General features: G+C 41.3%; 1 protein-coding gene across 1 annotated transcript in view; it reads right to left on the bottom strand.

Moving 5' to 3' along the window:
- tmeff1a (transmembrane protein with EGF-like and two follistatin-like domains 1a) overlaps positions 1-13,349 on the bottom strand; it is a 147,262-nt gene that overhangs the window by 17,213 nt on the left and 116,700 nt on the right. The window contains exons 5-6 of the mRNA XM_075482641.1: positions 8,939-9,035; positions 7,132-7,280 (exon numbers count right to left, since the gene is read on the bottom strand). Of these exons, the coding sequence (XP_075338756.1) occupies positions 7,132-7,280; positions 8,939-9,035 (246 nt within the window). The remainder of the gene's footprint in view (positions 1-7,131; positions 7,281-8,938; positions 9,036-13,349) is intronic.

Below are 13,349 nucleotides of genomic sequence, written 5' to 3'. Positions count from 1 at the left end.
CTTTAGTTTTTTTTTTTTTTAACATTAAATCAAATTTTTCAACCATTTTGGAATAAAAACAAGGAATCGATTTGAATCCAAATAGATCTGAAGAACCTGAAAATAACCTGGAAATATCTTGTCAAAAAGACGCGTTTATAGCTTCCTTTATGGCCATCGATTCCTTTTCAAAAGGACCAATAAACGGACGGCACTGAGCATTAAAACTGTTTTAGCATTTAGTTTTTCTCTCAAAAAGCATTTGACCGATGCAACAAAATGCAGAAAATAAATTAAAAAAGATAAATTACAGCTGTATAACAGCGGATGTTTAGGAAACGTTTATTCAAATTAAATAGAAAATATGGGACCTGTGAAATTAAGCAAAACCAGAGCCGAGTCAAGTAAGAGCTTCATAGTAAAAAGAAACAGCTTCAAAATGAGTATTTTTCAGTTTAATTAGGTTACATCACAAGCCAAATTGTTTATTTATGGAGGCTCAAAGTTTGTTTCTTTTCTTTATCGGCCTCTGAGACTGTAGAAAAAGCAGAATTACTCTGATTTCATGTTTATTTTAGAATTAAATGAGCCCTGCACCTGGGTTTAGAGATAAATAGGATGTGTGAATTTCAACGTGAACTTCAATCTTTTGCCCCATACTTTGCTTGAGGCTCAGGATACCACTGCAGGAAAAGGCTGAGGCTATTTCTTCGAAGTTCGACAATCCTTTATGCACGCCGAAAAACTTTGAACGCTAAATAAAAACATTACGGTGTGTCAACACTACCAAACCGTAGGCTGTAAAGAAAGATGTACTGGACCGTGAGAAATAAGCTGGTGAGCTAACAGAAAAATAAACCTAGACTTAAATTAAATTAAACTAGAAATTGGTCAAACATAGTGTTCCTGAGCGGGAAATCACAACATCAGGTAATCTGAGAAGCAGGTTTTGGAAGCATCTTGGATTTTATGGTAACGAACAGAGAAAAGATCACTTGCTGTTCGCACCTTTAATGCAGCGGAGGAACTGGATATCTGAGAGAACGTTGGACAGTCGGCTACAGTTAGGGGATCATAAATTACTTATTACTGATAACTAACCAAAGTTTATGTGCAAAGATATGCAGCAAAGCGATGCTGCTGTGGGGGAACGGTTTCCTCAGCCCTGTGGCCTCTCAATATTTATGATATTTATTAGGGCTGGGCGAGTTAACTCGTTATTATCGCGTTAACTCGTTAATTATTTAACGCCGATAAATATTTTATCGCGCATTAACGCAGGTTTTATTATTGTAAAAGTCTGTTGAATGCATCACATTCACACAGTTACAGCAAACACCACGAAGCATGGAGGAATAAAATAAAGATAAACTAGCAGCTAACATCACCGCTACAGGTGTGAAGCTAACGGAGCTAACCGGCGCTACTTCCTGTTTTACTGGTTTCAACATAAAAGCACGTATTTCATAATAAATTTAAAAAAAACAACTCCTGCATTTACAGCCAAGTTGAATTGTCTTCTCAGCGTAGTAGTTCCAGTCTGAAATATCACTTAAAGGCAAAACACACAACTGATAGCAGCAAGTCGTTCAAGGAAACAGACAGTGGAGCGAGGCTTCTACATAAAAACTACAGAAAGATGCTGATGTTAAAAGTGTGTTTGCACAACAAATGTTATGGCACTTTCATTCATATGGCAGCACATTTAAAATAAAACTAAATGCTAAAAGCTATACGCTACTTTTGGATTCATTTTTGGATTCTGCGTACAAATGCGATTAATCGTGATTAATCAGGGAAATCATGTGATTAATTAGATTAAACATTTTAATAGTTTCCCAGCCCTAATATTTATATTAGGGCTAATATTGATATTAATAGCCCTAATATTTATATTAGGACAGCTCCGCTGTCACAAGGAACGATTCAGGAAATTCTTCCTACCAGCAGCCATCACCATCTACAACACCTCCCCTCTGGCTGGAAGAGAACTTCAAGCTCAGTAGGCTTGAAGTCTCTCCTAAAAAACTATTAAAAAAAAAAAAAAAAAAAAAACTCTTCATACTGTAGATTTGTATATACCTAATGTTATTCACTATTTTTATTTTATTTTATTTTATTTGCTTGTTTTCACTTTAATTGTTTACATATCTTTACTGTATGCTGCTGCAACACAACAATTTCCCAAATTGGGATGAATAATGTATGTATCTATCTATCTATCTATCTATCTATCTATCTATCTATCTATCTATCTATCTATCTATCTATCTATCTATCTATCTATCTATCTATCCATCCATCCATCCATCCATCCATCCATCCATCCATCCATCCATCCATCCATCCATCCATCCATCCATCCATCCATCTATCTATCTATCTATCTATCTATCTATCTATCTATCTATCTAACATTTATATACAAAAGCTATTTGTTTGAATTTCAGTGGTGATCCTTTGAATTTGGCGTCTGGGGTCCGGTGTGCCTCAGCGTTGGCCCGGCGCCCTAAAGTGACAGCAGATCAGGGGAGGGGGGCAGGTGCTGTTCACCTTAGGGCGCCCGACACCCACGTGTTGCCCCCCTCCCTCGGTCAACTGCCTCCTCCCCGAGCAAATCAAACGCTTGGGCACGGGCCACCTCAAAGCCATAACCAGTGACAAGAAATCCATAAACCCTGGTGGGTTACGATCTCCTGCCAACACCCACAGAGAGCGCGTCGCCAGCAGGGCGACATATTGTGATTCAAGGTGAGTCTATCAACATAAATCAGATCTAAGGGGGGGGGGCTGTGAGGTTTATGGTGGCCAGAGGAGCTCAGGGTGTTGGCTCAGACTTTGAACAACATCAGACAGCAAACTGTGACTGCGGATCAGGTCTGTATCCACCTCTCATCTGCTCTGAGAGGAGAAGCCGCTCAGTGAGGCATCAAAAGGTCCACGATTCACCGGCGGTAAAGATTCGCAAAGCATGTTTGATAATGCAGCATGGAAGAAAGGTTATAATATCCCCTTAACGCCTGAATTTATATAGCTGTATATAAAAAAAACGTTTTGTGTGTGTTTTAGCCTTTGAGTAGATGGTAAATAATGCTTCCTCTTAGAGGAAAGCTTATCCATGTTTGTTAACTTTTGTTAGTTTACTCAAATTACCTGTTATAGTTATACTAATCCTACTATTAGCTAAATTTACTTTTGCTCTGTTATAGTTATACCAATCTTACTGTTAGCTAAAATTACCTGATTGATGTTTTTATTTACCTGCATTTCTGTGTTGTATTTTTTCTGTATTTCTGTATGTCTTTATATAAAGCACATTGAGTTGCCTGTGGTATGAAATGCGCTATATAAATAAAGATTGATTGATTGATTGATTGATTATTAATTTCACTTTTGCACAAAAAATAAATAGAAATTTTGGTATGTTGCAAATTTGCGACACCAGGCATAATGGTCAATAATAAGATAACAACAACACAGTAATATAACAGTGAAAAAAACAATGTTTTTTTATTCACCCTTTTTAATTTTTACATATTTATTTAAATAAATCTGCAACAGGAAATAAGTCCGTCACTTTGCGGTCCCACTAGAAACAAGTGCTTGTCGAAGGTTCCTGGGTCCGTAGTGAATATGGACTAACCGGCATTGGGGGAATAAAGATGCTATCTCAGCTGGTTGATTGAGTACAAACGGTTTGTAGCATATATGCGACAATTGGGGTTATATGTGAGAAACCGTCACAATGAGAGCAGGAGGAGAAGGAGTCTGATGCGGAGGTTATTCTTGTTTATGGTGAGGTTAATGGAAAGCGCTTAGCGTCAGAGAGCCTCTGCTCTGAGAGGACACAGACTCACGTTCATAAATCCGGTTAATTCAGATCTCTAAAAATCTGACACTGTGGATCATTTAATCACTTTGGGTTTAAACTGAAAACGTGAACATAGTGAGAAGCGGTTTGTATGAGCGCTGCTTCGGCTCATTGAGGTTTGCAGCTCTGGTTTCTGCACAGCATCTCAGTCAGGCTTTTTCTAACTGTGCTGTCATGACCTTTAACCTTTAACATGCTAACTGAGGCCTGTAGAGTCTGAGAAGTAGCTCTAAACTCTGTAAACTTTAGCAACATTTGAAACATTTTCAGGTGAGAAAGTAGTCGTTTAGATCCCCAACGTGTTGAAAACCTGACAAAATACCGGCTGTTTACCATTTTCTTCTCACGAATTCGGCGCTACTAAAGCTAGCTGCAGTGAGCAACGCACTTCCGGTTATTTTCACAAAATAAAATACCCGTTGCCTTTTATCATAGGGAAAGCCATTACCATACAATTGGTGCTTTTGTTTTGAAAACAGGAAGTGAACCTACCCTCGTTGTAGCTAGCTTGAAACTGCCGTTTTGACAGGAAATGACGATCGGCGACGTCACGTTACGTTGCATCTTGGGTAGTTTGAGTATGAGTAGTAACCTCATGATGCATACCCAACATTTCAGAGAATCTAGTATGCATCCGGGAACTTCTTGTTTACTAAAACTTGCATACAGCCCTCCTCATGCACAGCCATACACATGCACAGCCCTGCACATGCACAGCCATACACATGCACAGCCCTGCACATGCACAGCCATACACATGCACAGCCCTGCTCATGCACAGCCATACACATGCACAGCCATACACATGCACAGCCCTGCACATGATCTTCTGTGCATGTGCTGTCATGATGACGAGGCCATCAGAAACCCACTAAAGTATCAGGCGGCCGGTAATGAAAACGTTGTGGTGCAGGGCTGGAAACCAAATATGTGGACTGTGGTCTTTCAGCCCGTGGATGCTCCGGGGCAGTTTCAGGGCTGGAAGCGTGCATAACAAAAGCAAATGTGCGTCAAAGGGAGACAGAAGCACATAGTTTTAGGGTTCACAGACTTCTCTAGTGTTGCTTTAACATCTAGGGCAGTGACCCATTCGACCCAGGAGCCATGAAACATAGAGAACCTCCACAAATGATTTAAATGTGTTGTTTTTAAGGTCTTATTTTTAGGAAGCAGCTTTCGTTGAGTCCGAACTGTTTCAAGGCTTTCCTTTATTCTCACAATCTCTTCGCTGGTCAGTTGATATACTTGAGTTTTGTCATCTGACCCACTGAAACAGCAGCTTCTCTCAGTTACAGATTAATATATCAATAGTGTTGCCAGTCAGCTGAGGCTGTTTTATTTCTTTCTGTAATCCATTATTTCTGCCCTTCTCACTCTTTTCCCCAGTTTATTTCCCTTTTCCTTTTAACCCTCGACTTTAATCCTTTCTGCTGAGGTTTAAATCTTCCATCTGAAATAATGACGCAGGACTGATGCTCTGCCGACTGCGACCGCTGAATAAATCAACCTCGTTGCTGAAACCATGTCAGACAAATTAATGTCACTAATCACCAGCATTTTCAATTAAAACACAAACCAGGCATGCAGCAGCGAGAAATTAATCCAAACCTTGTTTATGCTCAAAATAATTAGACAAGCAGGAGGTGCCAGACTCAGAAATCAGATTTTAGCTTCTTTTGCGGCGGCCTTGACATGAATTTTACCTCCAATGGAAAAACATTCAGATCTCTTCTTTAAACCCAAAGTATCTCATTTATTTCTGCATTCATTATTTATAATTTCTCACCTCCAGGAGCAACAATCACATCACATAAAGTTGTTATTGTGATATTTGCAGATGGAAAGCAACATAATTATTCACTTAGAGCTCTGTGTTCACCTCATAAATACAATTATTTCCTCATTTTTATCTTTGCCATTGCCGCCAGTTCCTATAATCAGGCTCATCGGGTGGTAAATGTGAAACAAAGCTCACCAGCTTGTCCCTTTTCAACGATGCGATGGTCCAAACTGATGCTATGAGAGTGCTGACTGATGGAAACATCCGCCTGAACTGACAGAACTAGACCTAAATTAAGTTTTTCTTACCAACTTAACCAGCTCAGCTGACTCCCAGTTAGTCGCATATTGATACTCAGTAACGCAAAGAATCTGTTTTAGATCAACGAGTCAGAAAGACTTTGAAAAAAGAATTTATAAAAATGTAAATCAGATATCGCCTAATGTGGTCCTTGGAAAGTCTTAAAATGAGATAAACACAACAACATGTGACATATTACACTGAGTCATTATTTATTTAACAAAAACTGAGACAAAACGCAGCATCAGTGTGTTAAAAACCTGCCTGCTGTGCAGACCGAAGTGCAGACCGAGCAGCAAACAGCGTAACAGGCCCGGCTGTCGGCAGGCGGCAGCAGGCAGTGATACGAAGGGAGAGAAAATAGGGCCAAGAGATTGTGAGGTCTGACTTTTTCCTGGAGAACCATTCTGTGATGCAAATGTATTACTCTGTTGAACGCATATTGTTCTGAGAAGCAAAAGGCTTTATTTTTTAAACCCCAGCCAACTAGCCGGACTACCTTCATTCTCCTGATCTTCTCCCACTTGTGACGGGGTCAGACTCCACCTCTATGCTGATGATCCACAGGTCTATTTTATTGTTGCTGATATGGGATGTCATACAGCTTCATGTCAAAAGAGGCGAACTATCCCTTTAAATAACTCTTTTCCACAGCAGAGGAACTCCAGCCTCGACCAGGAAAATGTTTGCAATCAAACCCAAGAAAGTCTTTGACTTAATACGGCTTCATTCTTCACTTTGTCTGTAACACGTTAAGACTCAAATCAGTCAAACAGCTGCTCATTTTAACAAGAAAAAGCAGTGAATTCAATTTCATTTCATTTTTTTAAAAGCCTCTCCTCCGGTTTTCCTTCTTCACCGGAGTTAGACGGATTTATTTTCTCCTCAGCTTCATTGTTTTTACTTCATTGTTACTCTTTTGAACACATATTGTTTTGAGAAGCAAAACGCTTTATTTTTTAAACCCCAGCCAACTAGCCGGACTTTAACTTTTACTATTTTTATTCTCTTGTATATTATTTAGATATCTTTTTATCATTTTTGTGTATCCAAAGCCAAGAGCTCCTGAAGTATATTTCATTGTGCCTGCATAGTGACAATAAAGATTCTTGATTCTTGAAAATGTTCATAAATGATATGGGATGTCATTCAGCTTCATGTCAAAAGAGGCGAACTGTCCCTTTATTCAGCTCAGACCTACCCAGGCACCGGCCCAGGTGCTTGACGTCGATCTGCTCCTGCTTCATGCAGGACGCCTCTCGGACCAGGCAGGGGTTGTTGTAGGAGTTCCCGTCCGTGGCGCACACCGGGTTCTCGTTGTGGCCGCTGCAGTCGATGTTGCATATGCACCTGGGGGGAGAAAATGAAATGAAGTCTGAGCACATTTCTGCCAAACAGCCTCCATCAGCGCTGAATCATTAGCTTAAAGTACATTTAGGGGAAATTAGGACACAGCTCATCAATCTCTGCAGATGCAAAGAGCTCATTCTGACATGTGAGCTTCGGGACATGTTTCATAGTCTCAGGCTGCAGTGGCGGCATTTAAAGAAGTTACAGAACAAAACTTCCTCCTGGAACTTTGTCACGATGGTGCTGATGACCTATTTCCCTCTGCTGGTCTTTCTGAAATGAACGCATCATTAAATAAAAGCAGGTCACAGCTCAGCGTTTGGAGGGCTCGACTCTCTTGACCGACGTGCCTGTCGAGTCTCCTCAAAACATCAATCTATCATCGTTTTTCATTCATTTTTCTCTCATAACGGAGCTTTAAATATGTTTCTGGTGTTGGGATCTGCCCATCTGAGCATCCTCAGCCGTTCAGTTGTTATAAGAACTAATATTTTCAGTTATTTTACATCAAAGTTAAAACAAATAAAGATAATTTTATCAGAAAACGTTGAATTTTTTTAAATCGTTGACGAATTTTCGTGAAGTTTTAAACTTTTGAGACGTTTTAATGTGTTTAAATGCACTTATTGGTTTTATTTTTCAACATTTTCCAGGTATTTGTTAACCTTTCTTCTATTCTGAGTAGTTATTGCACTTTATTATCCTCAGCCTGTACGTTGTTTATAAGAACTAATGTTTTTTAATGTTATTTTATATCAAAGTTAAAACAAATAAAGATAATTTTATCAGAAAACGTTGAATTTTTTTAACTCGTTGACGAATTTTCGTGAAGTTTTAAACTTTTGAGACGTTTTAATGAGTTTAAATGAGTTTAAATGCACTTATTTTTTTATTTTTTTTTAACATTTTCCAGGTATTTGTTAACCTTTCTTCTATTCTGAGTAGTTATTACTTTTTATTATGGCAAAAGCACATTTTATCAGATGATTTGATTGATGCAGGTCATCAATAGAACACTCAATTACCTGGACAATGCTTTTAATCAACCTTTAATAAAGTCCCAGTTGTTTCAGCTTGTGTTCTTACCTTTTATAACTTCAGAATTTGGATCTGAAACTATTCGGACCTCATCTCAGTGTAATAAACTATATTTATGTCATTTTCTCCTAATTTTCCTCAGAAATGTCAGTTTCTAGCTAAGGAAATCTTATCATGACGGGATGCATTTCTGTGCTCTTTTGGTCCTTTGTGGACTTCTTGCTTTTATTCCTTTCATGTTGTTTTACTGCTGTTTGATGACTAACTTCATGTCTTGCTGTTGCTCTGAAAAACGCGTTCATATTTACAGAACTTTTATTTAAAGAGGGCAGGTTGTTAGCTTTGTGAGGCTCTAGAGTCTGCAGCACATCCAGCAGGTTTAATCGATGCCAGGAGGATATTACTGGCCTTCAGTAGCTAAATCAGAGGCTGGCTTCACCAGAAAAGTAGTAAACTATTGTCCATCAACCCTCCTTTTGGCACCCGGCCTGTCCCAGAGGGAAATTATTTATTATTGTTCAATCTGGTGTAAAGGAAAGCCGTGTGCCTGTAATCCTCAAAATAACCGACTCTCTGGGTTCTTTTCTGGGTTTTAAGCTTGAAATGATGCAGGAACTCACCAAACATCCTCCGAGTCTTCGTCGCACTCGGCTCCGTATTTGCACGTGCTGCACTTGGTGAACTTCTTCCCAGCATCGGAGCCAGAACCCTCATCATCTGGAAGGTAAATCAACACAAGGAGGGAAAAAAGGTCTTTTAGTGTCAGTCATTCGTTTCTGTCGAACAGTTAAACGCTCGTTGTGTTTTGTTTCTGCCGCAAAAGATGAAGATTTCCACGTGAAATGGTCATTTTAGCAAGTTTTGTCTTCTGCAAGATAAAACATCTGGAGTAAGTTGCACAGTAGCCTTCATGATATCTGACTTTCCAACACAGCTGCACAGAGCTTAAAGGGACAGTTCGCCTCTTTTGACATGAAGCTGTGTAACATCCCATATCAGCAACATCATTTCTGAACATCTTCTTCCCCCCTGCTGCGTCCTGTGAGCAGAGTTCCAGCCTCGTTTTGGTGTTGATGAAGGTAGTTCCGGCTAGTTGGCTGGGGTTTAAAAAATAAAGCGTTTTGCTTCTCAAAACAATATGTGTTCAAAAGAGTAATACATTTGCATCACAAAATGGTTCTCCAGGAAAAAGTCAGACCTCACAATCGCTTGGCCCTATTTTCTCTCCCTTCGTATCACTGCCTGCTGCCGCCTGCAGCCAACTAGCCGGACTACCTTCATCAACACCAAAACGAGGCTGGAACTCTGCTCACAGGACGCAGCAGGGGGTAAGAAGATGTTCAGAAATGATGTTGCTGATATGGGATGTTACACAGCTTCATGTCAGAAGAGGCGAACTGTCCCTTTAATTCAAAGCCAGGCTTCTTTTAATGGATGGAGCAGATAGGACGGCGTCCAATACGGGACGGACGGAGGAAAGAAACTTCTCTAATTCACTCACACCTGTAAGAAATCCAACTATTTCCAAAATCATGGGATTTAACACGAGCTTTAAGATGTTTTTTTTAAGACCTGTAAAAAAAAATCATGTGAGACTGTTTGGAAAACCAGTGACTTCTGGTATAAAAGACTTCTTGAACTGGTCACATCTGCAGCCGGATGGAAGCCAAACAAACTCAGAGAACAGGGTGGCTGGGATTTATGTTCATAAATGATATTACTCGTATGGGATGTCATCCAGCTTCATGTCAAAACAGGCGAACTGTCCCTTTAAAGCCGTGCACAGAGCTTACCACATTTCAAAAGGGAAGATGATACTTAGATAAATTGATTGTGTTGTTCAGAATTTCATTTGTAGTTCATTTATATGTATTAAATAATAGAGATGGACTCGATGGAAAGGGACTCGAGTCACTGTGACTTGGACTTGAGTCGACTCGAGTTGCTGTTTTGATGACTTGTGACTTGACTTGAAAAAAAATAAAAGACTTGAGACTCGACTCGGACTTGGAAGTTAAAGACTCGGCACTTGACTTGACTTGAGACACGATGACTTGAATGACTTGAGTGTTAAGCATCTAGCATAACTTCGAACTTTGTTCCTCATTTGAAGATCCATTCTGACCAGTAAGTGCTCGTCAAATGAGCTAATATTATCCTGTTAGCCTAGCCGGTAGTTAGCTAACGTTAGCTTGATGTGATACGGGGTGGACAGGTTGGACACATTGGCCAATGATGTTTACTGACAGTTACTTATATCTTAGGGGACCCTACTCACTACCCTAAATTCTAGATCGGTTCGCGCACATAAAATTCTACTCAGTACTGAACCCTATGGAAATGCGTGCTGGTGCTGGAGCCGGTGCCGGGCCGAGGCCAGTTCGGCACCGGCTCCAGCACCAGCACCAGCACGGCCCTGGTCGAAAAGCAGTATTTGTGTTTTCACTTTATTAAGATCAGATTCTGCAGGTAAAATAAGGTGACTTGACTTTGACTTGCCCAAGAAAAAATTACTTGGGACTTGCACATGTGTGACTTGGTCCCATCTCTGTTAAATATCAGAATAATCAATACAAATTGACACACATTTACATTTCCCCCCGGAGCCGAGGTGTGGCAGCTGCCATACCCAGTTGACGCCCATGCTGGTGCGTGTTGGGTTCATTGACCCTGATATTGCAGCTGAACTTTCAGAACTTTATTCGGGTTCCAGAAAGTCAAAAGATGAGGCCTCTGAAAGGAAAAGTGCGTCTTTCTCCACCTGTGACCGCCTCTCCGCAAACATTTACTCTCTCTCTTACTCTTCTTAATTTAATCTCTGCCATCGTCTCTGCTCCACCGGCCGTGGAACTCTTTATTTCCCGACATAATCGGCTTCTTCGTGCCGCTCGTTCATGAACAGCAGCTTGATTTCATTTCCAGAACAACCTGGGGCTCACGCCGGGGTTTTGGTTCCGCCGTTAACGCTGATGGCGCCCTTTCTGCCATCGGCACGCGACACGGCTCGCAGACTTTTCCATCAGACACAGAAGAGACTCCTGAAGCTTATCGGCCAAATGGAGATGGAGGCGACACATTATCATCTCATGATATTAGTGTTGTCATTACGGAGGATGCGTTTAACGCCACCTCGCACGATGGCCTCCGTCCTCCAGCAGAGCGGATGAGCCACTAACCGCCACAGATATCAGAGAGCCGCGGGGATTATTCACGGCCGCCTTCCATCAGGGGAGCCTTCCCATCATTCATAAAGTGCATTTTTTGTTGTGAAACAGAGGAAAAGCTCAGGAGTTTAATCCACGACCAGCCATTAAGGTTTCTGCTCAACCTTAAGATTCAGGTTTTTCTTTTTAGCAGAAGAAGTGGTGGAATCAGACGGAAAAGTGAGATTATAAATCAGCTGGCGTGTGTAGCACAACTCAGACAGCGGCTGAAGATAACACCACCAGGTCACATGATCAGAAAGCTTCACCCAAACAGAACACCAACACTTTCATCTGCTCTGCAGCTCGCTCTATTCTCATCTTTCTCAACCCGAGATTTCTGGCTTTCTATGTTACTTCCTGTCTTATTTTTGTTATATGAAAGGACAATTTTTACAATTTTTACAATTTTTATTTTTATTTTTTTCATTTATTGTTATTATTAGTTAGTAGTAGTATTTTTTTACTAGAATTTGTATTATTATTGTTGTTGTCAATACAATCATTGTAAATATTTAAAAAAAAAATTGAGCTGCTTGACTAATTTGAATTTCCCCCATTGGGGGATGAATAAAGTATTTTTCAATTTCTTTCTTTCTATTTCTTCTATATTTGTTATATATTCTCCTGGTTTTCCTTTGCACGTTGTCACAGTTCTCAGTCATTGTCTTGCTGTTCTTGGTCGGTCGGTCCTCCCATTGTTTCCTTATTATTATTATTCCGGCCCTGGCAGTAGTGATGGGTCACGCGCACAAGCATCGGCTCTGAGAGCCGGCTCGCAGTTTTTTTTCCATTCGCTGCTTCGGTTTCACTTTCAGTGCTCAGTCCCAGCTCTGGTTACGAGAGCTTTGTTATGATTGGCCAGCATGGCGACCAGCACGCGGTATTCACGTGAGAACTAAAGCCTTGTTTCCACTATGCAGTCCAGTACGGCTCGGTTCAGAACGGTACGGGTCGGTTCAGTCCGGTACGGGTCTGTTCAGAACGGTACGGGTCTGTTCAGAACGGTACGGGTCGGTTCAGTCCGGTACGGGTCGGTTCAGAACGGTACGGGTCGGTTCAGAACGGTCCGGGTCGGGTCTCTCTGGGGTCAGCGTGCGTTCCCACTGTACAAAGGGGACCCTCAGGGGTGGGCGGAGCCGAAGCGTAAGTAGCAAATAACAAATAACATCCATAACCTGGAACCACCTCCAAGCTTCTTCTGCTTAAAGGTGGGGTCTGAGATATTGGAAAAACGGTTCCTGCAAGCTATATTTGTGAAAATACACAACATTCCTCTCCCTTCAGCCCACCCCTCGAAACCACGCCTTCAAAACACATGAACGAGTCACGAGTCTGTGAACGCGCAGGGGGGAGGGGGGCTGACGGTTGATTGGCGTGTCAGAATCCAATAGAAGTAACTCTCATCATTACTTCTATTGGTCAGACATTTCCTCTTGCTACACCCTCTACAATGGACTAAAATATTATTTTTTTTCTCAAACATTCTATTTTAGTGGGTGCAATGGGGTCGTGAGGAGGTTTTCAGACAATATGATAAAAAATGCTCCAGAAAACATCTCAGACCCCACCTTTAATGCCACACCGGCTCGCGGTCCGGTTGAAACCACTCTCAATCGGCTGGAAAACTTTTTGGTTTGGCCCAGCGCCATCGAGCTCCCGCTGCACAGCCTCCTCACCGACACCGGAGAGCAGAGCCTGGAACCGGTCCCGTGGGCTCGGTACCCCAAGCAGAAGGGTTACAGACATGGTGACGGGTTCCATGGTGACGGGTTCCATGGTAACGGGTTCCATGGTGACGGGTTCCATGGGACCGGTACGCTTTGGT

The sequence above is a fragment of the Odontesthes bonariensis genome, chromosome 14, assembly GCF_027942865.1.
Source record: "Odontesthes bonariensis isolate fOdoBon6 chromosome 14, fOdoBon6.hap1, whole genome shotgun sequence".
In the NCBI taxonomy this organism is placed as follows: Eukaryota; Metazoa; Chordata; class Actinopteri; order Atheriniformes; family Atherinopsidae; genus Odontesthes; species Odontesthes bonariensis.
Note: the sequence above shows the minus strand (reverse complement) of the source record. Positions and strands in the feature narration are given on the sequence as shown.